Raw genomic sequence first — 25,129 nt, forward strand, 5'->3', positions numbered from 1 at the left:
GAACAATTTGAACTCTTTAGTATCTATTTAGCAAGAACATTGCTTGTTACATATAATCACTAAGATGCTTAATTAATATATGAAAGTAATTGAAATATGAATTGTATTTTGTTTATGCAGTAACATGAACCAGTCTTCTAGAAAAGGAGCAAAGAGATTTCAATTATTTCAAACTCATTTTTCTCCCTGTACAAGGCAGCATTAAATAAAGACAATTTGTTACCAATGCAAAACTTTTTGGCAATAGGGTAGTTAATTAAGAGTAAATGTCAATAGAACTTAACATTGGCACTGGATAATGGTTCCTGCTGTTAGATATATGTCAAGAGAAAGATAAACAAGATGGAGTGATTTATTAAGCAGCAGCACACTCCAGGCAATGCATTTCTGGAGCATAACACTCCTCGGGTGGTGGTGTAAGGCAGAGGATAAAGACTAAATGGCTTAACCCTTTGAACAGTAAATAATTGAAGAGTTGGTGCTGCTCAATATAGCAAATATAGTAAAATCACTCTATGCTTTTTAAAGAAAGATGGCACTACAGACATTCTTGAAAGGATTCAAGTTAAAGTAGAGTACCATCAACAACTCTTCATGCTTTACAGATAATTTAATTATAAGGAGAAGTCATATTGTCTCAGTAGCACCTCAGTTTCTCAAACATAATGGCTAAGGTGCCATGGAAGCCCTATGTGTTTTTTAGTTTGTTTCATTGTGTATTTTAAAACCCATGAAGACAGATACCATGTTGCTCTGTTCACTTTTGTTACTAGATAAATAATTCATATTTAATATCTATGTAGATGATTCCTGAAGAAGGAAGAATTTAAATTTGGAAAGGCATAAGGGTTGCTTTTAGGACATACAAAAGTTGAACTTGGACAATGGATATAAATGTTCATGGTTAGAAAACAACTGAGGTAGACAGAACAGGCTGTGTGCCAGTTTCAAACGGGTTGTTAACTTGGAGGCCAAGATATGGGGTTGTAAACATTAGAAGAATCTATAAATTTGGTCTGTGGCCACAAATCAAAGAACTATTTCATGTGTCCATAGAGCAGTAATAGGTGTCATGCTTAGTCTAATGTTAAATTTTTACACACACGACACATGCAAAAAACACACAAATTGCCATAAAGCACATAGTTTATAAAGTTGAGGATTTCTCTTAGTTGTAGAGTGCTTGCCCAGCCACATATAAGGCACCTTATTTAGTCCTTACCTCTGGAAAAAAAAAAGCATGTAGTTTACAAATGTCAGACAGCAGACAGCGATATATATGACAAGATAGATAATACGAAATAATATGAATTTGTACTAATTTGTCCTGCCAAGTATACATTGGAATATATATATATATATATATATATATGTGTGTGTGTGTGTGTCTGTGTGTGTGTCTGTGTGTCTGTGTGTCTGTCTGTGTATGTACTATTTATGTTTGTATGTATGTATGTATGTATGTATATATATATGCATGTATAATATTCGAGAGTTTTAGAAAAAAAGTGTCTCACAGGCCTGGAGAAATAAATGCCTTAGCGGTTAAGAGCACTTTCTGCCCTTGTAGATAACCTGAACCTAATATGCATGTTTCAGCTCACAAAATTTTGTAGCTCCAGTTCCAGAGGATTTAACATCCTCTTCTGGCCTCTGTGAGCACAAGCCATACACCTGGTACATGGACATATATACATAGGCGGAACACCCACATACATAAAGTAAAAATAAATAAACCTTATACAACAACTAATATGCTTCAAGACCATTATTACCTTTCCAAGTTTTAACCTGGTGGTGAGAAGCCGTTACCTAGTGTAAGGTGCATTATGATCAGATCGTAGGCAGTGATGAGCTAGACTAAATCCAGTCTTACGGTTTCAAATGTTGGGTTGGATTTTGAAGGGCACAGACAATTTTAAGGGATACAGCCATCAGGATTATGTATCTAACTACATATTCATAAATGAGACGGGAAAGTAGATGAAGGTTTTGGCATGTCAATCTAAAATCGAATTTCCAAATTTATAGTCTAACCTGCTGTTTTCTACATGATCTGTGGTCCCTTGAGTCCCAGTATTTATCTTTAATCAATCCTAAACCACCCTGGGATAAGTCCCCTCAGCAATACTTGTTTCTATACCTCTTTCCTAAACTGAGGTGAATCGTGATATTAATCGCTAAAAACCTAATACAATTTACATGCTAGGGAAAGTTATTTTAAATGGTCTGGAACATCTGCCCTTTCTCTCATTAAATTTAGCATTAAATTAGCATTAAATCTAGCATTTAGTGTATTTGTTTAAAATCATCTTTGGATTTGTTAAATATTTTAATGAGAAACTACTTCTTTGCTTTATTCAAGCAATCAAACTTTCATTACAGAACATCTTCACATGGATTTTTTTAGGATTCAAAAATATAGTTTGTATCTGTTCTTACTCTAAGCAGAGTCTGATTTGTGCTTTATAATTTTTTAATTACTTTTAACCATTACAAAGCTGGTTCATCATCGTGGGAGGTTTTCTGTCTTAATCAGAAGGGTCAAAGGAACAGAGACAGTCATCAAGAGCATGTTACATGCTTGTGGCTCCTGGGGTCACCTTTTAGTTCATTAAGGTCCATGGGAAGTTAAACTAACACACTCACATTTAATCCTCGCCATTCTCTGGTTACCATCCTTGAAAATTTGCTTCCGTGGCAGAGAATTCTGTTGTTAGCAAAATGAATGAGAGTACACCGTAATGTTCTAAAGCTTAAAGCCGAATGGAGAGATTCAAAGTGGCTATGGCAGATCTGCAAGTGCTTGGCACTGCCTTGGTTAAAGGCTGCCAATCATAATTAGCAACAGCAGAGGTGCTGTTTGAACATAAATAAAAATAACAGACATCTTTTTTAGTTACTCGTGTCCGAACAGAATATGGGGAGAAATCTGTCTTTAGAGCCCAGTCAACTGTCACTGGGAATGACTTCCTTTCTCCCCGAGGTTATTGCTGTCAGTAAACAACTGATCTAGCTAGCCAATATCATTTCTGTTATATTCAAATAGAATACCAAATACCAGATAGCGTTACAAAGTGACTTTGCTATTGAATCCTAAGTCCTCAATACTCTGGGATTTCCTATTTGAGCTCTACATTATTAAAATAGGGGTTTCTGAGTTTTTCTATCTAAAGTTTCTAAAGGCAGGGTTGTTCTCTCAAGTCTCTTTTGTGGAAATGATAAAGCTGTGATTCTCTGTAACAATGCAATCTACCTGGCACTGGGAAGTTTTATTACCTTCAAAAATTATCCTGAGATTTAAAAGCCAGTGGGCTGCCTCTTATGTTAACTCTTGTGCGGAAGTATGGAGTTATTTTTAGCTTTCCTACCACTCCCTTGGGCCCCTTTCCTATTCAGTACTAGCATTTGTAGACCTCTTTGATCCTCAAAACTAACAAAAGAGTTTTCCTTTTCTTCTGTTTTCAATAACTTTAACTAATCCTATAATTGGAAGTGGTTTTGCTAGGCTCCAGTTTATTAAAAAACATTGACATGTCATAGAACACTCTTACAAGTATTATGTCTTTCAACATGCAGAGAGTAAGAGACTTTAGAGTTGACAGCCATGAATGGGATGTTTCTATCATCCCTTTCCTTAAAGGCTCAGGGCCCCAGGGAATAGGGACTGGAAAGATATTAAGAGACAGAAGTAGTGGATGGTTTTAAGAAAACAGCATTTTCCAGATACAACAAGGAAAATGCACATGTGAACACAGAGACACGCTCACCTGGACAAAATCCTAACACAGAGAAGGAAGCAGGTAACAAATTCCACCCCTAGCCAAGGAGCTCTTTGTAAACAATAACTGCTGAAAGGAGGAAAATCAATTTTTTAATGGAGTAAGACTGAGAATATCAGCCACACTCCAGGCACGCCCCGTGCTTAGGAGTGACCAAACTAAATTGGAGTCCATAGTTTGTAGTGTGTGGGGGGGGGCAGTGTTTGTATGTAAGAGAGAGAAAAGACAGAGAGAGAGAGAGAGAGAGAGAGAGAGAGAGAGAGAGAGAGAGAGAGAGAGAGAGATGAGGTGTGTATATACTGGGTGGTATATCTGGGAAAAGTTGTGGAATGAGAAAAAAAATAATATATCATATGATGTTCTCAAAGAATAAATAAAACAAATATTAGTTCTTATTTAGTAACATATTCAATTATCTAGGTTGGGCATGATACTATTCTATTTAATTTGTTCCTTGTTCCTCTCTCTGGTCCTCTTGTTCCTGGGACATAGTTGCTATGTAAAGGATGCTTGCTGATAGACATATGCATGGCTATAAGCACTTATGGTTCTTCAAATCACACAAAACCGTAGGAGAACAACTCAAGATTTCCCTTTACACTATGTTTATAAATAACAAATTACATAGAGTCACTTCTGTGAACAAAACAGTTGAGCTTCGACGGCATTAGAGGAAATATCAATGAATGACCCATTAGAGGGTCTTTGAAACTCCAGCTCCAGTGTTTTTAATATGCTAACTTCAAGGAGAGAGGTGTGATGAGGGATGATATAAAATGACAACAAAACATATTAAATTGGCCTCTCATTCTTGCATTTAACAACCTAATTCACAAGCTCCAATGTTCTAGCCACACAGATGCACTGAGTTTATCTCTGTAATAGACCATTGCTTTTACACAGTTGGAATTCTCAAATCTGTTTTTCCAGAATGCTGTAAAATCGCTGATTTTTTTAGAATAGGAGTAGGAAACAACTCAGATATATTTAATATTTTCCTGCTTTTAGTTCTTGCGGTCTCCTTTCAGAACCACGAGAAGGCTTAAACATTCAATCTTCAATCTAAAATAGTGTCAATAAATATTTAATTTTGAAATAACAGCTGTGCTTCCTCTGAAAGAGACTGTATTTTCATTAGGAATTATCACTAAGTCCAAATCTATTGCTTATTCACGGACAGTGCTACTCATTGATTCTCTTTTCATTGAGTTTATGAGCCTTTAATTTGCTTTTAATCATAGTATAACAATGCCCTCAGTATCTTTTAATGGCTTCACCTTTTCATTGTTAGTCCGTGAACAGGCAGCAGCTTCCCCAAAATAAGTTGGTTCATCGCATACAATTCAGCATTATCCTTCGTTATGAATTTGTATAATTCACAGCCAACCTATAGTCTGTGAGGAACATTTAACAAAGCAGTTTTGCTAGGAACATACTTAATGTTATGAAACTTATGTTATAAAACCCCTGCATCTTTATAGAGCTAAAGCCTGAGGACCGACCATGCAGGTAGCATTTTTATGTTTGCTTGGTTTTACTCTAGAACTTCCTGGATTTTTTTGTGACCTGAAGAAAAATTCAGAAAGCCCATTTGTCCACACTTTGGACAATGCTCTTAGAAATAATTCTACAACTTCAGAGATCCTCTCTCTCTCTCTCTCTCTCTCTCTCTCTCTCTCTCTCTCTCTCTCTCTCTCTCTTTCATTCTCTTTCTCAAAATGTAAAGTAGTGGGTACATTGCACATAGTACACATAACTTCTTTGACTTGATGATTTTGGGTCATTGGGAAAGAATTTCAGTGAAAATATTTTTTCGGATTACAATCTAATAAGCACATAATGACTGTTAGATTTGCATTTTATCACTTAAATATTTAGCTTTTGTTCATCCTTTGACGTTTCAGTGCACATTTATTAACCACTTCCAATGTAAAAGACACTGAGTTATAGGCAAAGGTACAAGGAAAGTAAATAGAGTGTGCACTTAAAAATATCCAGTTTTGAAATGCATTATTAACTGTGCACACGTTGATTAGACTGTATAGAATTGGGATCTGGTTGGGTTTGCTGCATGATGTTTTCCATCATTTGAAATTTTTATAATAAATTTTATTTAAAAACAATATACAGGTGACAATAAGTTTTATAAAGAAATATCTCATTCTTTGCATATTCTTATAAGTACCAAAATAAATCTATCTTAAAAAACATGAAGATAGTGCCTTAGCCTGAAAAAGATTCTTGAAACAGGGGAAACCCAGATGAGATTTGGAGGATGAGCAGAAACTTGCCAAGTCAGAACACAGGGTGAGAGTAAAGACTGGACAAGATGACATCAGAAGTACTTCCGGAAGATATCCAATAAAAGTAGAAAAGATGCCGCCTGGCTCACCTCAGCTAAATTACTGCATGGTTTAGAGTGATTGTCTATTTGTTGTGATTTCTCAGTGTCAGTAGACAGGAATTTTGAGTTCTGGATGACTGCTGTGCTGGAATAGTAGTCAGACCATAATGGGCTCAGACCTGCATGCAGAGGATGGTGAGATGTTAAGAAAGCATGTGAAGATGGGAAATACTGTGGTTAGATTTTCATGGCACAGAAACACCGCATGCACACACACACACACACACACACACACACACACACACACACCAGTTATTTTCAGGGGAAAGTCAGAAAAAGAAAGAGATGTATGGGGTACCTATATTTCAGGGAAGAAATGAAGTCTAATTACTTCATGTGAGAAAATAACTTCCACTCCTAAAATATTTATGACACAAAATGGACAGAACTGGCATAAAGGATGTAGAAACAGAGGGGAAAATCAAGAATATTGTTAAGATGTCTCTGTGTGTCTAGACAGCTGGCAGTGAAAGATTTAAAGTGTATATAAAATAATTCTGTGTTTGGCCTGGTGGAGTTTGTCCATCCAGAGAGTGGTCTAGTGACTATTTACACTAATTAGAAGTTCAAGAGTTACAGTTACTAGCAAGTCCCATGGTTGTTGAAACTATGCGCAGACACCACTGATAGGAAGGGAAGAGGTGAGGTGCAACAGCATAACTACGTCCAGCTATGTCACCTCTTCTTTCTTGTAGCACTGGGCATTTCTGTCACCAGCCTAGCCATTCTTCTTTGGGTTTGATGACTGACTTTAACAGGCAGCTCACGTCATTTTCTCCAGTCCAAACTATAGGTTGTTGCAGGAGGTTCATTTTACCTTCATTTGTCTGCACTGGGGTCTTCCATCAGCTTTTAACCTCAGAAATGTGAATATACACATACTGATGACTTGTCGTCTACTGTTTATTTTTAAGAAATCAGGTGCCCACTTCTATGACTATCCATCTAAGTCACTCATTGATATTTACACTGTTGTTTCTAATCCCATCAAGATTTCTGCTACTTTCTTCTGTTTAAACTGGGTATCTTCTTTCTCTTACTTTGTATTTTACTCCTATTGATCCTTCTAGTTTTTCTTAGTTAACCCAGAGTTTACCATTTTAATCATTGTCTTGGTAATAACCTATCTAGAGCTGAGTTAGATTTAGTTTTTTATTTAATAATTATTTATGTTTTACTACATTTTTGTCTACTTAAAACTTCACAATTTTAGTAATTTTAATTGCCATAAAAATTTCCAAGTCAAGCAAATTCAATACATATTCTGAAGGGACAATTCCACAATGGAGACTGCAGAATCCCACATGTTGTAGAAACCAACTCTGATGCTGTAAACAAGAACAAATGTCCCAGGAAGAGAGAAGTGTAGAGAAGCTCACAAAGAGAAACCCAAGGACCACAGCCTGAACTGACATCCCTTAGCTGGATATATAAATTAAATGAGCGAAATGTTTGAACCTCTGGACTGGCCTGTCAGCAGAGACTTGAGATACTATGGAACAAAGACAAACCTTTGCTTCAATAGGAAATTTGTCACTCAATCTAATTAACACCTTTACAACAATAATTTGATTTTATTTTCCAACAGAATTTTAAAAATCACACAAATCCAGCTTACTGAAATATCGCTATAAGGAATGCATGCTATTACACTTCAGATTCTTCCCTTGAATTATTCCAGTGATGACTGCCAGTCACCACTGAGAGCTCTATCGAGGCTTTTCCCTTCTTTTGTTTGTCACTGTGGTTATTGAAGTTTTACTGCTTCAATCTAGCCAATACCACAGATCTCCTGAATCTCCATGGCTCTCCACACTTATTCTCTACTCAGTTATGTTAATTCTCACATGTATTTCTTGTGCTCAGTGCCTGGGTTAAATTTGCCAGACTATCAGTCCTTGTTCTTCAATTTTCTCCATTAGCTGTAGACTGTACGAGGCCATGCAAAAGATATGGTCTTCCTGAAACAGGGATAACCATATAGTTAATTAAAGATTTGTAACGAAGAGAGTTGACTGGATATGGATTACAAAGTAAAGACATGATTTTGGGTATAATGAAGTTATAAGGTAAATTCATTGATAATGATGATATATTAGCAGGAATTATAGGCTCATATTAAGTAATGTCTTTGGACTATTAATCAATGTTTGGAGAAAAGAAAACATCTTGAATGAAGAACAACAACTAACCTCTCTTGTACATGTAAATAATAGAAGAGTATTTTCTGTAGTAGTAAGGACTTTGGTGCCAGAAAATCTATTTCTCAGGAAGTCAGAGTTTGAAAGGAAAAACTGACCTTGAGGTACCCTGTGAATCTTATCACTGACATTCAGCATTGCCTTTGCTGATGAAACTGAACTTACATCAAAAGACAAACAGCCATTAATGCTGGAAGCCTGCTATGCCTGAGATCTACTAAGAGACAGTAGGAAATGTTATCTTTCTGAGCACTGCTGTGAAGATCGTCAAAAAGTCTTACTGATGCCGTATACAAAATTATTTTAACTGATTATTTGAAACATTATTTTCCTTCCTTCTTAGTAGGAAAATGCACCTTTTCTCTTACCTTGCTGTACAAAGGACCCGTACACAAACCACATGGAGTTGTAGAGTGTAGTAGATGTCATTGATCCCATTTGCAACCGTGGGGGATTAAGCCAGTTCAAGAGGTAGACCAGGAGTCCCACAAGAAGGACTGTGCCGGCAATGCAGGCCCACAGAGATAGATCAAATGGTGCAAGGCAGGCAAACATATCCACTGTTTTTTCTGCCCTTCGCAGTAGGACCCCTACTGAGTAGTCCATGTAGCGTGTTGTAAAATCCACAACATTCTCCCGGTCTGGAGTGATGGTTAAAGCTGAAATCCCGATGTCAGCTCTCTGGGAAATTGAAAGAGAGAAGAATACATTAATAGTGTGAAAACAATTCAGTTTGTGGCATTTCAGTTTGCCTTGGGGAGGAAAAAATGATGCCTCAGGCAACATCTTAAGCCTCTTCATATAAACTGGAAGAACTGCAGGGACTTCTTATAGACAAGCTCCATGTGAATTTTGCATACATTACTGCAGTTCTTGCCCCAACCAAGGCAAAAAGATTACCTCATTCACATTGCCAGTACATGTGGAATCAGTCAGGAATACTCAGACACAGATATCCCTCAGTAAACTGCTTTTCTTTATCTTTTAATTCATTTTATCAGAGTCATCATTAAAACAGTAGCAGTACAAAACATTCCAAAGAATTCTAAGAAAATGTTTCCAAGGCATTCAGTATTTCTTAACATATAAATTCATGGGAGGGTCACTTAAAAGCTCAATTGACACCATCCTTGGTTTACATTTTGTGTGCATAAAAAACTATATTTTGGGCTCTAAGCTTGTTAGGTAAAGTAATGATTTGTATGTATGCATTCATGTGCGTGTGTGTGTGTGTGTGTGTGTGTGTGTGTGTGTGTGCGTGTGTGTAAGCTAGGCCCAAATCTATTTGTTGCTTCAGCCTGTATTATGTAATTAGATAAAATATTTCAATTAATCCTTATGATTATCTATTAACTATTCATTTCCTCCTTCATTTTAAAGTTAGGAAACTAAAATTTGGAGAGGTTGAGCGACTCTTTCAAGTCTCATTGGTAAATACAGGACCAATATTGAATATATTATTTTCTCACTCCTAAGTTTATCCTTGTAACTATTTTAAACTTTTATAAAATATCATTAAACTTACAACAAATCCATACTTTAGGAAGTCTGGATAAGTTTGTAACGTAGAAATAGAATTCTGCTCAGCTCCTGTGTCTACATGTTTGTGTAAGTAAAGATACACATCCTTGTTTGGTGTGTGTGTGTGTGTGTGTGTGTGTGTGTGTGTGTGTGTGTTCATGTGTGCTCTAATGTGCATGTGTGTTTCCTGTGGCCTGCATGTAAAGGTCAAAAGACAACTGACTGGAGTCAGTTCATTCTTTCTACCATGTGGGTTATGTGGATCAAAATGAGGTTATTAGGCTTGGGGGTTAAGTGTCTTGCTAGCCCAATACTGCCAATTTTCATGCCAAGTATGTCTGAGTGTTTTAAATAACCTCTATGGGTTATTTATAAATTTAGACATGAGGGAGTTATTTTGTTTGAACTAAAGTGTTAATAAATATGATATTTACCTGCATGGATCTATAGATCCTAAAATTCCTAAATTTTCACTAAATATCAGTCCTTTGGTAGTCTATGCTTAGGAGAAATTTCAGTCTACCCAGGTACAGTAAGTCAGAATCAGGATGACATTTAAATCTGACTCATGTATGCACACAAACACACATGACCATGTGCACGTGCACACACACACACACACACACACACACACACACACACACACTTAGCATTCTCTACATTGCATTCCCCTTCCCGGGGAGTTGCTTGTCCCCTTTTTCAGAATTACTGTACAGCGGGGTGTATAGTGGATTGCCGTGCCATTGCTCCTTCTTTCTATTTAGAGATGCTATCGAGCACAAACTCATAAACTGCCAAGACTCAGGACCAAAGTCCCAAACATCCTGAATGTCTAAAAATGTAATTGGAAATGATCAGTGATAGTAACTGTTCACTCAGTTGTTAAATCTCCTATGAGTCAATTTTGTCAACCCATTTATCTACTTTCTACAATGCCTTTTCAAAGATTCACCAACATGGAAACTTTGGTCTTCTCATTACTCATGAACTTTCAGAAGATAATATCTACCAGTGTCATATAGTGAACATAGGAAATATGGGATTTGTACTAACACTGACCTGGAGCTTTCCCTCTGGCTACCACTGGCATATTATTTTAGCTCTAATTACAAATGTGGAAATGGCCTCCTTGCTGTCTAAAGTCATCTTTTACTGGAAAACTCTAAAATTATCCCCATTTCAGAGAATAAAACTCCATCTAAAATGTATAAGGTGTATATTTCCTATTTGAAAATTCTTTTCTTCAGTCCCTGATCCCTTCTTTGTCCCTGTATTTCCTCCTGTGAGTATTTTGTTCCCCCTTCTAAGAAGGACTGAAACATCAACATTTTTGTCTTCCTTCTTCTTGAGTTTCATATGGTTTGTGAATTGTATCTTAGGTATTCTGAGCTTGGGCTAATATCTACTTATCAGTGAGTGCATACCATGTGTGGTCTTTTATTACTGGGTTACCTCACTCAGAATGATATTTTCTAGTTCCACTCATTTGCCTAAGGATTTCATGCCCCATCTGGGGATCCATCCCATATGCAGCCACCAAACCCAGTCACTATTGCTAATGCCAAGAAGTGCTTGCTGACATGAGCCTGATATGGATGCCTCCTAAGAGACTCTGTGAGAGTCTTACTTATCCAGATGAGAATGCTTGCAGCTAACCATCAGACTGAGCACAGGAACCCCAATGGAGGAGTTAGAGAAAGGACTGAAAGAGCTGAAGGGTTGCAACCCCATAGGAAGAACAACAATATCAACCAACCAGACCACTCAGAGCTCCCAGGGACTAAACCACCAACCAAATAGTGGAAGGACCCATGGCTTTAGCTGCATTTGTAGCAGAGGATAGCATTGTCTGGCATCAATAGGAGGAGAAGCCCTTGGTCCTGTGAAGGCCCAGGGGAAGGGGATAACATTTGAAATGTAAATACATAAAATATCCAATAAAAATCTTACCCCCCAAAACAGAAAATTTTTAAATTTTTCTCATTAATCCAAAATAAATAAGTAAATAAGTAAATTAAAAGGATACAGGTCTTTCCCACAATTCCCTATGACCTCTGATGGTTCATAAATGATGTATTTTCTCTCTCTCTCCTTTTCAATGTCAACATAATCTGAAAATTTTTCTCTATTTCTACAGAACCAGTCACCTTGAGAAGACTCCTATGAATGGGAATAACTGGACACCCCATCATGGAAATGGCACTACAAAGTCGTCACACTGCCAAGTCAAGTAATTCAGGGCTTATCTGAAAAACCCTCTTTGACAACATTTGACAGTGATGTTGTTTCTCCTGCAGACTTCAATGTCTAGCTTGACTTATTTGCTACTATAGTTTACCTTTCTACTAAATGGCTCGATTATATCTCAGATCAGATATGGCCAGGTCCATAATCATGACATGCTACTGAAAATTTTTTCTGATGTTCCCTGCTTCGATGTGGGACATTTTCGATATGTCATAATTTTCTGTAGTCTCATTGTTTTCCCCCTTATGACCTCATCTAATCTATTATTATTGATTTTCTTTTGTGAACATTTGGCTGTCTACTCTGGTCATTGTTCTGCTGGGCCCCTACAAGTCTATCTGAAATCTCCTCTTCTTCCTCTTTGTATTGCAACTCAAGCAATCATTCTTCAGAGCAAAACTGACTGTGCTAGATTATGTTTTGATGGTTTTCAATGGGTTGGCCTCATCCTAGGAGGAAGAGTCAATTTATAATATGAGTTACACAGGTTTTGATGGACAGTTCTAGATATTCTTCAGCATGGTTACATTGTGTCATATATTACCAATCATATTTGCACATGCTGCTTCCGTGGTTTGAACTGTCTGCCTAAAACTCCTTCATGAAAATTAACATCTGAATCATTTATAAGGTAATTTTTCCATTACCTTTTGTTAGTACAATAATAGCATTTATACTAACAGTTGCCGACACATCTGACTATTCCACCAGTTACTAAAGTTACAATTTATACATATTTGCATGACTTTTAATAATATGTGATTTCACTATTAGATTATAACTTCAGGCAGAAATTATAAATGCGCACACACACACACACACACACATTCTAATGCCTACTACTTGTAAATTGACTTTTCTCTACTTGCTTTTTTGTCAATATTTACAGTCAAAGGAGTTTTTCTTTTACTCTCCTTCTTTCTAATCTTTTACAGAAAGTCCAACTAGTTAGCCTAGGCAGGCCTAAAGCCTTTTTCCTTTGTTTCTGAGTGTCACGTGCTAAGCTTACAGGTATGTACCACAACATCCAATCATAGGAGTATTTTAAAAAAAGGAAGAGGCAAAATAAAATTTTATAGTGTTTTATAGCAATAATATAAGATTAGCATCTTGAATAATTACTTAGAAATTTGAAGTGTGTTTCTGGGTTTGCTAGTGTTTATGTGTTTATAATTTTTCCGTAGAAACTAAGCATCTCTTTTAGCAGGCTTAATTTTGATAAACTGACCTTATGTCTAACATTTAATGTAGAATGATTATTTAAATTTTGAATATAAGTAAATGTATTCTAACTATCTTAACTAATTACATAGAGTATTTTTTGGAAGGAGATACAATGTTTGTATTTTTTCAAGTCATAAAACCTGAATGATAGGCAACACACATGTATGACTAAAAGGAAAACTCCACTGGGAATCTTAGAAGATTAACTCGAAGACAATTTGAGAACAATTTTCTCAAAACTTAATCGGATATAATTGTCACAGGAAAGAAGTCATTAACTAGTTTGTTCCTGAATGTGATGCAGTGAACATCATAGTAACATGGATAACTGGCATGAAGTCAGGGCTTACTGTGCATCCTTACCTACATCCTATATTCTGCATATGTGTCTTATGAACACATCTAAATTGTCAATATCCCCCGAGTTGATATTGATAATTCAGTTTCTAAAAGTAATTTTGGAGCAGTTGAGGATACAGCTCAGGAAGCCAAGACCTTGAAACAGGAGCTTGAGAACTTGTGTTCAACCTCCAGAACTCAAATAAAAACAATAAATCAAGCACATAGACACAACACAGGAGCTGTACAATTATAATCTCAGCTCTGTGAGCATAGAGACATAGAGAACACTGGGACTTGCTGCCCCATCAGTCTGGCCTACATGGTAAGCTCTAGGCCAGTGAATAAGACTGTCTCAAAAAACAATATGGCTCCTTACAAGTTACACCTTAAGTTGACTTCTGGCCTCTAAGCACACATGTGTTTATGCATTTACATGCATGTACTCACAAGCCTATACATTCATATCAACATGTACATACATATGCACACAAATTAATATGGAGTCAAGATCATTTTATTTGGTAGATTATTATGCTAAATGTCAAGGACAATTTGCAAGTATTTTAAAATGAGACCCTAGACTCTCTTTAGGAGGGTTAATATTTTTATTTATACTTGGAGAATTTTATACAATATATTTCAATCATAATATTCTTTTTTTTCTCCCTGAATGCCTCCCAGGTCCCCATGCACCTCTCTCCCCATCCAACTTCCTGCTTTTTTTTTTTTTTTTTTTTGGTTCACAGGTAGTTCAATGTTCAGTTTTCTGAGGAACCTCCAGACTGATTTCCAGAGTTGTACCAGTCTGCAATCCCACCAACAATGGAGGAGTGTTCCTCTTTCTCCACATCCTCGCCAGCATCTGCTGTCACCTGAGATTCTTATCTTAGCCATTCTAACTGGTGTGAGGTGGAATCTCAGGGTTGTTTTTATTTGCATTTCCCTTATGACTAAGGATGTTGAATATTTCTTTAGATACTTCTCAATCATTCCATGTTCCTCAGCTGAGAATTCTTTGTTTTGCTCTGTACCCCATTTTTAGTAAGGTTATTTGGCTCTGTGGAGTCTAACTTCTTGAGTTCTTTGTATATTTTGAATATTAGTCCTCTTTTCCCAATTTGTTTGTTGCCATTTTGTCCTAATGACAGTGTCCTTTTCCTTAGAGAAGCTTTGCAATTTTATAAGGCCCCAGACTCTTCTAAGTCCTTTTAAATGGTTTTTGAGGAAAATTCTGGTTTCATATTTGTCTCTTCATGTAATTTGCATTCTTCACATCTGTCTTAAATGTTTTGAATATTTAGCTGTCATCCATTATGTCACCTTTTGGGCCTTCAGAAGCAGTACCTTCACTCTTCACAGCAGGAGGGATGCAGATCTCATTCATGGATCACTAAAAACCACAGATCTCTGCGACTCCCTCCAACTGATACCTTGTTAACCAAAAATGTAGACGTGCCTTTCAATCAACTATCAATATTCTTTACTATATTTTTATCCAACCAAGTTTCTCACACAGATTTAAGTGCAGTGTAACAGGCATTACTGAACTCAAAATAAATGAGCATTCAGATATTCATCCGTTCATGAATAGTTTAATGGTGTAAAGAAAAGATAATTAATTGTTTACCATCTACAGCAAATTTCTCATTTTATCTAAGAATAAAATCACACTTATTTTTCTATAAAAGTGATCACATGTACTGTAAAATTTAGAACATGCCAAAATCAAATCATAGAACATTCTTCTCTTAATTTTTGCAAATAAAACTTATAGAAACTCATTTTTTTCTCCTAAAAAGAGTATACTTATTTCCTGCAGTCACCACTAATCTTGATCAGGAATTTGACTCTTCTAAACAGCCAATTACAAGTTTCAGTCTTAAAGTTTTCCCTGACAGTCCTACCTTATTATTATTGTCATTATATGAGGAAGAAACAAAAAATATTTCGAAAGAGTTTCCACACAAATTCAGCCCATTGAGTTTCCAAACGTGTATGTTTTCTCCTTTTCATATAATGTGCTTATATAGTTTAGTTTTATTCTTGACAGTGTTTATGAATACTATCTGATATTCATTACTCTTCAATTAGTGTTATAATGTATAAAAATAAAAATAGGAGCTTAGAAAGAAAGAAAAGGAAGAGGGAAAGGACAGGAAGAAAGAAGAAGAGAGACGTGAAGAGCCACAGATCACATGTACTATGTGATGCTTGACTGAGCAGGTGGCCATAGTTGGACATCTCAGGCCATTACTGGAGAAATGTAACTGGTAGTGCAAGAGTGGTCTTCATTTTGAATTTTTTATCATAAAATCATTTATTATAGTATTATGTGATTATTTAATGTTTACTAATAGTGTAAATTCTGATTTTGCCTTCCAATATTCCTTTCCTATGAAGCATACAATGGGAATCATTACCTACATGAACACAGAAAATGGATCAAAATGTGAAGCAAATCCCATTATTAATTTTCTTAAAGTCAAAATTTTATGTAGGTATTTGAAAGCTAAATAGACATTGGTTAATATCACATTGTTACAGATTAATTTTAAATTAAAATGCTTAACGCACTAGCATTAATTTCCAAATATACTTATGGAAGTGAATAAATCTCTAGGCTGAACTAATGGAAATGTTAAAGTCATTTTTATTCTGACATTAAGTCACAGTTAATAATATTAAAATATATTTCCTTTTACATTTATATGCGGGGCATTTATGAACTCATTGAAAGGACAGAATTAATATGGTTACAGTTAGTACATGGTAGGGCAATTAACCTAATTTTGAAGTGCGGTGCATAAATAGGTCCTATCTTGTTAGTGTAGCTATTAGTATCATTTAGCACTTACATAGTACTTACTACCAGTTTTCAATTATCATTTCAATTTACCATCACAAGCACTCTATGAGTTAAACTATTAATATCTCAAACTTGCAACTAAGAAATGTGAGTCAGATTAAGTCATTTACCTAATGTGACAAAGAAGAGTCAGGAGTTGCCAACCCAGGCAGGCCACCTCCACATCAGTGAAAGCCTGCTGCCCTTCCTGTGTGAACCAAAATTAGCTCAGTTCTTCAGAACTATGGGTGAACTGTTCTCCTTCAGAATACAGCTTCTAATTCACACTGTAAGATCCGGGCATGAGATGCATCCATTTAATAAAATCACAGACCGAATAGGAGAAGAATATCAAAATGAGGAATACTCTATGTATGAAGGAAACTTCCTAGTGGCTTTATGAGACATCTTATCTGTAGTCTCACTGGATGGATTAATTTACATGACAGTCAGAGGCCAAGAAGCTGTGGAATTCATGTTGTGTGAAAGCTATCTGGTGACCATTGAAACAAACAAACAACAGTAGGACAAACAATAGTCTTTCATTGTATTCCTTAATGTAGAATTACTGCTTTAAGATCAATGCAAGTCCCTTTAGAGTTTTATCTTTTCATATACATGGTTATGTATGTATATTTCTTTCTTCCATAAATATGATGTTATGAGAGTAACAGGCTATATTCAATATCCAACTCTAGTCTTTGGAAAGATGGCAGAATTTGTGGTTGCCTTCAACTCTCAAAATGTAGAAGGACAGTACATAAATATTCAAAAGCTATCTGTTGATTGTGATAGTTCTCTGATTAATTTATTTATCATTTTCCTTCCGAAGTACTTTTAGAATATTTCAGTTTTCATGGGCTTATTATGATCAATAGAGATTTGGTGTACCTATTTTTAAATATCAATGTTTTTCCTATTTTAATACATGTTTTATCTCTTACTATGATAATAACAAGAACATTAATACTAGTTAGCTATTGGAGTTCTTCATCTACCTGTAAGCATCCATTCTCAAAACATGCTGGTTTCTGGCTCCCTTCAGCAAACTTCATGCTTGCTCACACGTATTACATAATTTAGAGTCTTAGGAAGAATTTGATTTTCATATTAGTATTTATAATATTTTTCTCCTTTCCCTAAATTCACCTACTGAAAAGTACATGTTTCCAATTTTTAAATGTATTTTCACCTGGGTAAGATGCCCATTCCCCAGCTGACAGCAACTCCTTCCTTCTGTTTTCCTCTATCTCTCAGGCAATGCTTATCTCATAACATCTCTTTTATTTTCTCAATGTTAATAATAGCGTTTATAGGCAGGAATTTTATTTTTATAATCATATGTTTCATACCACTGCCAATGGTAGATTTTCAAAGAAATTTTGTCAACTTTTTACCTTTTACATTTTGGTAGAAATGTTTTAATAAAACCTTAGAATTTGGCCAAAATGGAATAACACCTTTTACCTTAGGGAGAAATCACATACTTCATGGTATTTAATACCAGAATTCTAGCCAGGCCCTCGTCGTTGGTATGCTGAGATCTCATATATTCAGCTCTCCTATCTGGGACTCACCTCAATACAAGTGAGTCATCTCACAATTCTGAGCTCAAGGCCAAATCTGAAGTTCTAAGAAGGCGAAATTGACAGCCTTCGGGGAGAGGTCAACAAAGCATGGCGTTGGCCATGTTAAGGAGCTGGCTAAACCTTATCATCTCTATTGCTTCTGTAGTTTCTATATTAGCTCTTTATAAGAATTATTCCCCAACATTTACTCATTCTTCTACTTATTCTTTTGTGTTTGCATTCATTTGAATTATTACTATTATTTTCTTAACTTGATTTCTCTCTGATGAATAATCAGACTGAGCAAATAGAAAACACTTGCAGACACTGAGGGTGTGTATATACAAACAAGTGACCGTATAAGACATTAGAGGTAGTACAAGAATTCAAACCAATGGAAATTATCATAGAGTTAGAGAGTATGAAATGATAGTTTAAATGAATCCTCTTAATTGTTCTGCTTAAAATAGCTACCGAAAGGAAAAGCAATGTCATTGCCAGGAACATGGAAGCCATTCTGAAAGAAAGTAATGATGGATTATATCAGTGGACAATTGTGGAGAAGTGACAAGTGATTGTATTTAGGGTGCACTCCAGGTTTGCAGCCAAATACGGATTGTTGATACATGTGTGAGGTACATCAGGAAGGAGGGAATCCAGAGAAGTCAGGAGTTCTGGACTGAGCAACTTGAAGGCTGAAGTCATTCACTGTAATAGAGAGGAACGGGGGCAGGCCAGATTAGAGGGAAAACGTGCATATTCAGCGTGGAACCTGCAGTGTTTGAGGTTCCCATTACACACATCACAGGAAAGGTCAGTGAGTATTGAGATGGAAATTTTAGCTCAGGTGATAGGCTTGAGAGAAGAAACACACTTGCAAGTGCTCTACTTATTTTATGGAATCCACTTGATGAGGTGGGTTTACCAGGAATGGGAAGTATATAAGGAAAGTGCTAGATTTATGTGGGAGCCTCTCATTCTCATGTTTTTCCTCCTTCCTATGTACCTATCTGTTTCTTGGAGGAGAACTGTCTTGCATTGTAAACAACCCTCAGAGTTCCAGTAACAACTTAGGCCTCAATAAATGCATACCAAATGTTAATCGAGAATACTCCTTGTTATTTATATACTGCCATCTGTTGGGCATTATCCTATAATCTCCCAAGAAATTTTGAAATAATACCATTTCTGCAATCTTCACAAGACACTGCTATAACTTCAAGAAACAGATCATCGGGAATAGCTCTTTTGTTGGTAGACACTTTCTGCTTTCTGAGGGGTCATCTCAGAGCTACTTGCAGACAGAGTGGGCAAAAACAGTGTCTACCTGAAGTGCTTGCTTTATGAACTTACATTTCAATGAAACTCAAACCAAGAGCAAAGGATGAGATTGAATGGATTTTTGCTTTAATTACAGTGAAAACATCAAAATCTCTAGAATCTTCTTGGGATCCTTCTATATATTTAGCAGTCTATAGTGAGGAATGGAATGTAGTTTCTCATAAATGAGAAGAGAATGAGCTCTCAGAGACTGTGCCTGTAAGAAGAGAGTGATTTGACAGACTGACTCTCAAGTGACCAACTACCACATCCAGTAATGTGGAACCTATCTGAGAAGTCCATTTGAATGACTCCACTGTACATAGGGAGCCTCTGTAGTCACTGCGGGTCACTACCTACCTTGACAATTCAGTCTTGGTCATTTTGTATTTGTTTTCAATCAGGGCAACAAATTTAATTTGAAGGCTACCATTATGGAGTTCTCAAATCTTAAGTAAACATCAAAATCCCTGTCACTCAGAACCAGAGCTGTGTGACCTGTCCTGATGAAAAGGCAGAGTTAATGTCAACTGTCATTCAAAAATGGCTCTTTGTCCAAAGCAGCCATTCCGAAAATGAATATGCAAAACCTAACAAAACTTCCTCAGAAGGGGTCCATACACAGACTGCTCTAAGGTGAAGAGCTCTTTAGTTTCCCACGTGTGTGCTTATGTTCCCCTATATTCTCAAGGTCCAGAGGAAGAGATATGACTCTCCTATAATGTCAGTGACACTATGCACTGTGCCATCTCCCACAGGATGCATACTTCTCCCCGTTTGGAATTTCCAGAGTAACTTCAGCTGGAATTTTCATGGAGCTTGCATACTAAGAAAATGGCCAAGCAATATAAACACTACTTTATAATTATGTACCTAGAATCACAGGGGAAAAAATCATGGTTGGATTGTCTTTTAAAATTTATGTTGAGCCGCCATGTGGTTGCTGGGGCTTGAACTCAGGACCTCTGGAAGAGCAGCCAGTGCTCTTTACCACTAAGCCATCTCTCCAGTCCAGAATTTATGCTGAATAGCTTCACTCACATATGCATTCTTTCATGTGCTTGAAGTCATCTTATTCATTCAATTTTTTTTGGATTTCTAGCCTGGGATAGATGAAAGCTGAGGTAGTAGATGGGATTTCAATAGCCAACAGCAGGTGTCAGGATTTATGCACGCCCAGTTAGAGGATTTTCTCATCAGAGCTCTGATCTTTATATCACCTTGGCTTTGACTGATGCAGTAGTCTGTTAATTTATAACCTTTAACCTAGCAATCTTTTTAATTCTAAACGTATTTTCCTGACGTTCTGCTTGCCCTTACCTATATGCTGTCTTTAAACCCATAACCATTCCTGGACAGCATCCTTTCTTTTGGCAAACATCCAGCTCATGGTCTTTAGCTTGATTCAAGCCTTATTATTGCCACTCACCTATGCTTCTCACCTATTACACCATGTGCTTAATGATTCAAGTCCTTTATCTGATTGAATTGCTCCTTGATGTTTGTAATGTGTGCCAATTAAATATCACCTGCAAATTCAGAAAATTGCTCCTCCAACAATCCACTAAGGAATTAGCATCTACATAATTTATGCTTCCAGAGATCTCCCCTCATCCTTTGTGTGCATTAGTGTTAAAACCTCCTTGTCAACAACAAATATTTAGAAAAATGTTTTGTCTTCTTTGCACACACAGTGTATGTGGTCTCCTGTGTCTGTTCAGCATGACCCTACACTGGTATCCAGTGGACAGATATTGGATATTGGACATTCCGATTCTTACCATGTGCACACTTGAACTCCTTTCAGGCTTATATCTAGCACACTCTGGGAAACTCAATTAGGCCATTAGTAAGTATTTAGCTTGAAAGACAAATTAACATCTTAGATATCTATAAGGAATTCTTTGTTTTCAATTAAATATCACGCTCTTAGTCCTCTCTTTAAAACACTTAGTTTGCAAAACTCCATCACACTTCAGAAGGTTCATTAGCATCCGTTGCATAGGCAACTGAGGAAGAGAGAACAATTCTGATTTGGTGACTGACAAAGCCTTGGTGAATACAGATATTTTCAAGGACCTTGTGCAGTCCCGAAAAGGTGTGGAAGCATGTAAAAAGGAACGTGCTCCATTTCCACACTGAAACCTCTGGCCTCTTTCCAACTACTAATTCTTTCTAAAACACAGGAATTATGGGCATTCTGCCACCACAAACTGGACTTCCTAGGAGACAGTGATGAGAAAGATGGCTCTTTATTGTGCCTCCCTGCAGATCAGCCTGTGAGGCTGGTAAACCTCATTCTTGCCAAGAGCTATTAAGGCCCCCTCTTCTTGTGTAGATGGTGGAGAGAGGGACAGATTAGCACAGAGGTTTCTCTGAGATATCCCCTAAGACAGCTGTCTTTGCTCTCTACTCTTTTTTTTTACCTAGGAGCACAAACAACACCATCCATTCTCCTTGCTCCGAAGTAATAACTTGGGGGTTTAAATAATAAGTCGGAGCTCGCGCTTCCATTAGTCTAACACTGCTAATTGTTATATGAATGTTACATGTCATATGCTTTTCTCACCCTCAGCACAGCTTGCTTCATTCTAGATCAACAACTTGCCACTCCTAGGCAAGGCAGTTCCATTGGGGTGTTCATCAGGCACCACAATGTCACAACGTCCATGGCCAAAGTTCTGCGTCTCGGCTGTGCTTCTCTAGTGTTTTTATTCTGTCACCATTGCACATTTCCTCTACTTCTGAGCATGTTTCGTTTCTTCATCTCTGAGTTTGCAGGTCCTATTAGTCACTTCTTAGTATAGTAACTAATTGTCCCCACATCAGTATTTGTTAATCTATCACTGCCATTTTATTACAGACATCTCTTTATTTTCTAATATATTATTTTTTAAAAAGTGTTCTTTCTCATTCCAGTGCCTGCTCAGGCCGGTCTAAGCTATCTTTTTGAATTCTGACTTAAATAATTCTTTTCTTCTATGAACAAGCTTTGTATAACATTTACCTGGTAAATGATAAAGTCTAAATTTTTGTACACAGCAAATCCATCTTCATTAGTATTCCTGTTGTTGTCTCCTACATTCCCATTTATCTTGAAGACCCAACTCAAGTGCTCTTTTTCATGCAATCTTTTCCTTTTCCCAGGGTAAAGCTGCTCCCTGGCCTAGGAGTTGCCATGGTAGCCTATGTCATTTGTCACACTGTGTTTTTATTGTTTATTTATAGTTCATTGTCATGTATTCTATGGAATATTTAAACCTAAGAACAATTATCTTACATTTACTCACATGACATTAACCACCAGGCCCAGAATATAACATGCATTCAAAAATGTGTGCAAATGAATAGGGCATTTCATGTACTTGGCATACAAAAGGGAACATAATCTCAGTCTTCTAGGCCTTGCACGGGAAAGACTATGGAAATAAGTTCCCTTTTCTCTCTCTTGTATATGATATATATATATTTATATATGTATATATGTGTGTATGTATATGGTGCAGGTGTGTATGTATATGTATACAGTGTATATGTGTATATATTTACATGATAATCTATATGTGTATATATAATATATATGCATCATATATCACATATCATGATGCATATATATTATATATACATATATATCCACACATATATCTCATAAACTGGCATTTTCTTTTCTTTATAAAAATCAAATATTGTACTTATTTTACTTTTTATCACAGCTTATATAGATCTCATTCAGCTTCAGCTTGCCTAAGCTGTCCTTATTTTTCTTCCCACATTTTCAATCCCAGTGAAAACCACACTTTGTCTCCTACAGTTGTCAACACTCCCATCACAGATGCTGTCTTGTGAGCATAGACAAAGTCCACATCTTTTCAAACTACCGTTTGAAAAAAAAATATATATATATGATCATTTTATCTTATGTGAGAGGGTGTTTTGCTTTCATGTATGTCTGCTTTCCATGTACTTGCGTAATGCCTGGGAAGGCAAGAACAGAATGCTGAATCCTCTGGGACTGGAGTTACAGATAGATGATATTCTTCATGTGTGCACTGGAAATCAAATCCACGTCCTCTTTACCCTCCACATATATGTATTTATATCACTACATGAATTCTGATTTCTTTCTTCATCTTGCCAATAAGAAGGTTAAATTAGTTCTTGGATTCTGAAACCAGACTGCCTGCATCTACAACATGACTCCCAGTATGGCCGTGTGGCCACGTAAAGCTTGTTTGCTTTATTGTGTTGCCTGCAGCATTAAGGTAGCAATCACCTCTTCTGTTGTGAGTACTAAATGTAAATAAATGCAAACTGAAAAGCATTCGTTAACACCAGTCAGTTCTAGATACATGCAAGTAATTACCCCACAGTCACTTCCAAATCGTTTTGTGAATTTTGATGTATGTTAATTGCCAGCAATGTCACATATGTGAACTGAAATATGTGTCTTTCAATCAAGTGACATTTTATATAATAATATGCAGAACAGAAAGTAACTCTAACTGAAGGTCTAATACAAGTGTTCCTTTTCTTTATAAAATCAATCATATTTATTTCCTACTGTGCCATTGCATTATTAAATTCCCTACCCCATTGCAATAGCTTTCCTTCTGTGTATCCTGCATATCAGTTTTTCTTTGGAGACTGTGACGTCATTCTGTTTATTTTTATCTGTGGTTTAAAACTTTATTCCGGATCTTACAACCCCTTCATACACCTATCAAGTGTCAACACTGACAAATCTCCATCGTGGATTGTAAACATTTTACAACCTATTGCTTGTAACCTAATTAATATGCTCATTGTAACTTTTGATTTACTGCTTTGTGCACATGTAACTGTTGATAGTTTTTCTATGATTGTGATAATTACCCTTTCACATAAAACTGGACAGTATTTTGCTTCTTGACCATTTCCCCTACCTCCAGTTGGGCAATCTTTTATCTTGGGAAGCACTGATGTTTAGTCAGGATGTTTTATACGGAGCCACTCTTGGTGCCTATCTTGGTGGTGGAAACTGGCATGCAGTGTTTGTCTGTTACTGGGAACAGTGCCTCCTTTTGGATACAATAGTTTATGGTCAGAGCCAGTGTGTATTCAGGCTGAGGTTCTGAATCAGAGCTATTGGCAAAAGAACACTAATGTTTATATTGGGATAGATGAGAGGCTGAAACCTAAGCCTGGAACTGCTCAAAGTCACCCTGCTGCTAAGACAGGAGAGACTGCATGAGAACTGGGACTACACCAAGAAGCAGAGTTGCAAGAGAAAAAGCAAGTCCAAGGCCTGATGAAATGTGCCTGGATCTTGTCCCTGGCAGCTTAGCTTTGTGAGCCATTAAATTATCTTTTCACTTCAATTGGATTGTCATTTGCAACCAAAGGCACCTAATTAATTTAACTTAGAAAATACAGAAAGATTATATTTGAGATGAGAATGCCTTTTCAAGCAGTGGGAAGGAGCAAAGATGTAGAGGAGATTGAAGACAGAAGAGAAATGGGGCAAAGAAAGGCAGAGGGGCAATTTAAATTCCATCTATATGCTGATGAGCCTCAAATGTATGACCATTCCAGATCCTATGTCTGAACTCCAGACTCTTATATCAAATTACTTACTTCACTTTCTGTTTGGATGGCTCCGACGAGGACAATCCACAGCTCTAGAGCCAAACACTGGC

The 25,129-nt window shown here is 36.7% G+C and overlaps 1 protein-coding gene across 2 annotated transcripts in view; it reads right to left on the reverse strand.

Annotated features, from left to right (window-relative positions):
* The window catches only part of Grid2 (glutamate ionotropic receptor delta type subunit 2), a 1,431,657-nt gene that overhangs the window by 320,110 nt on the left and 1,086,418 nt on the right, over positions 1–25,129 (reverse strand). For both annotated transcript variants that reach the window (XM_032906395.1, XM_032906394.1), the window contains exon 11: positions 8,756–9,068. In XM_032906395.1, coding sequence (XP_032762286.1) covers positions 8,756–9,068 — 313 coding nt within the window. The remainder of the gene's footprint in view (positions 1–8,755; positions 9,069–25,129) is intronic.

This window comes from Rattus rattus, chromosome 6 (assembly GCF_011064425.1).
Source record: "Rattus rattus isolate New Zealand chromosome 6, Rrattus_CSIRO_v1, whole genome shotgun sequence".
NCBI lineage: Eukaryota > Metazoa > Chordata > Mammalia > Rodentia > Muridae > Rattus > Rattus rattus.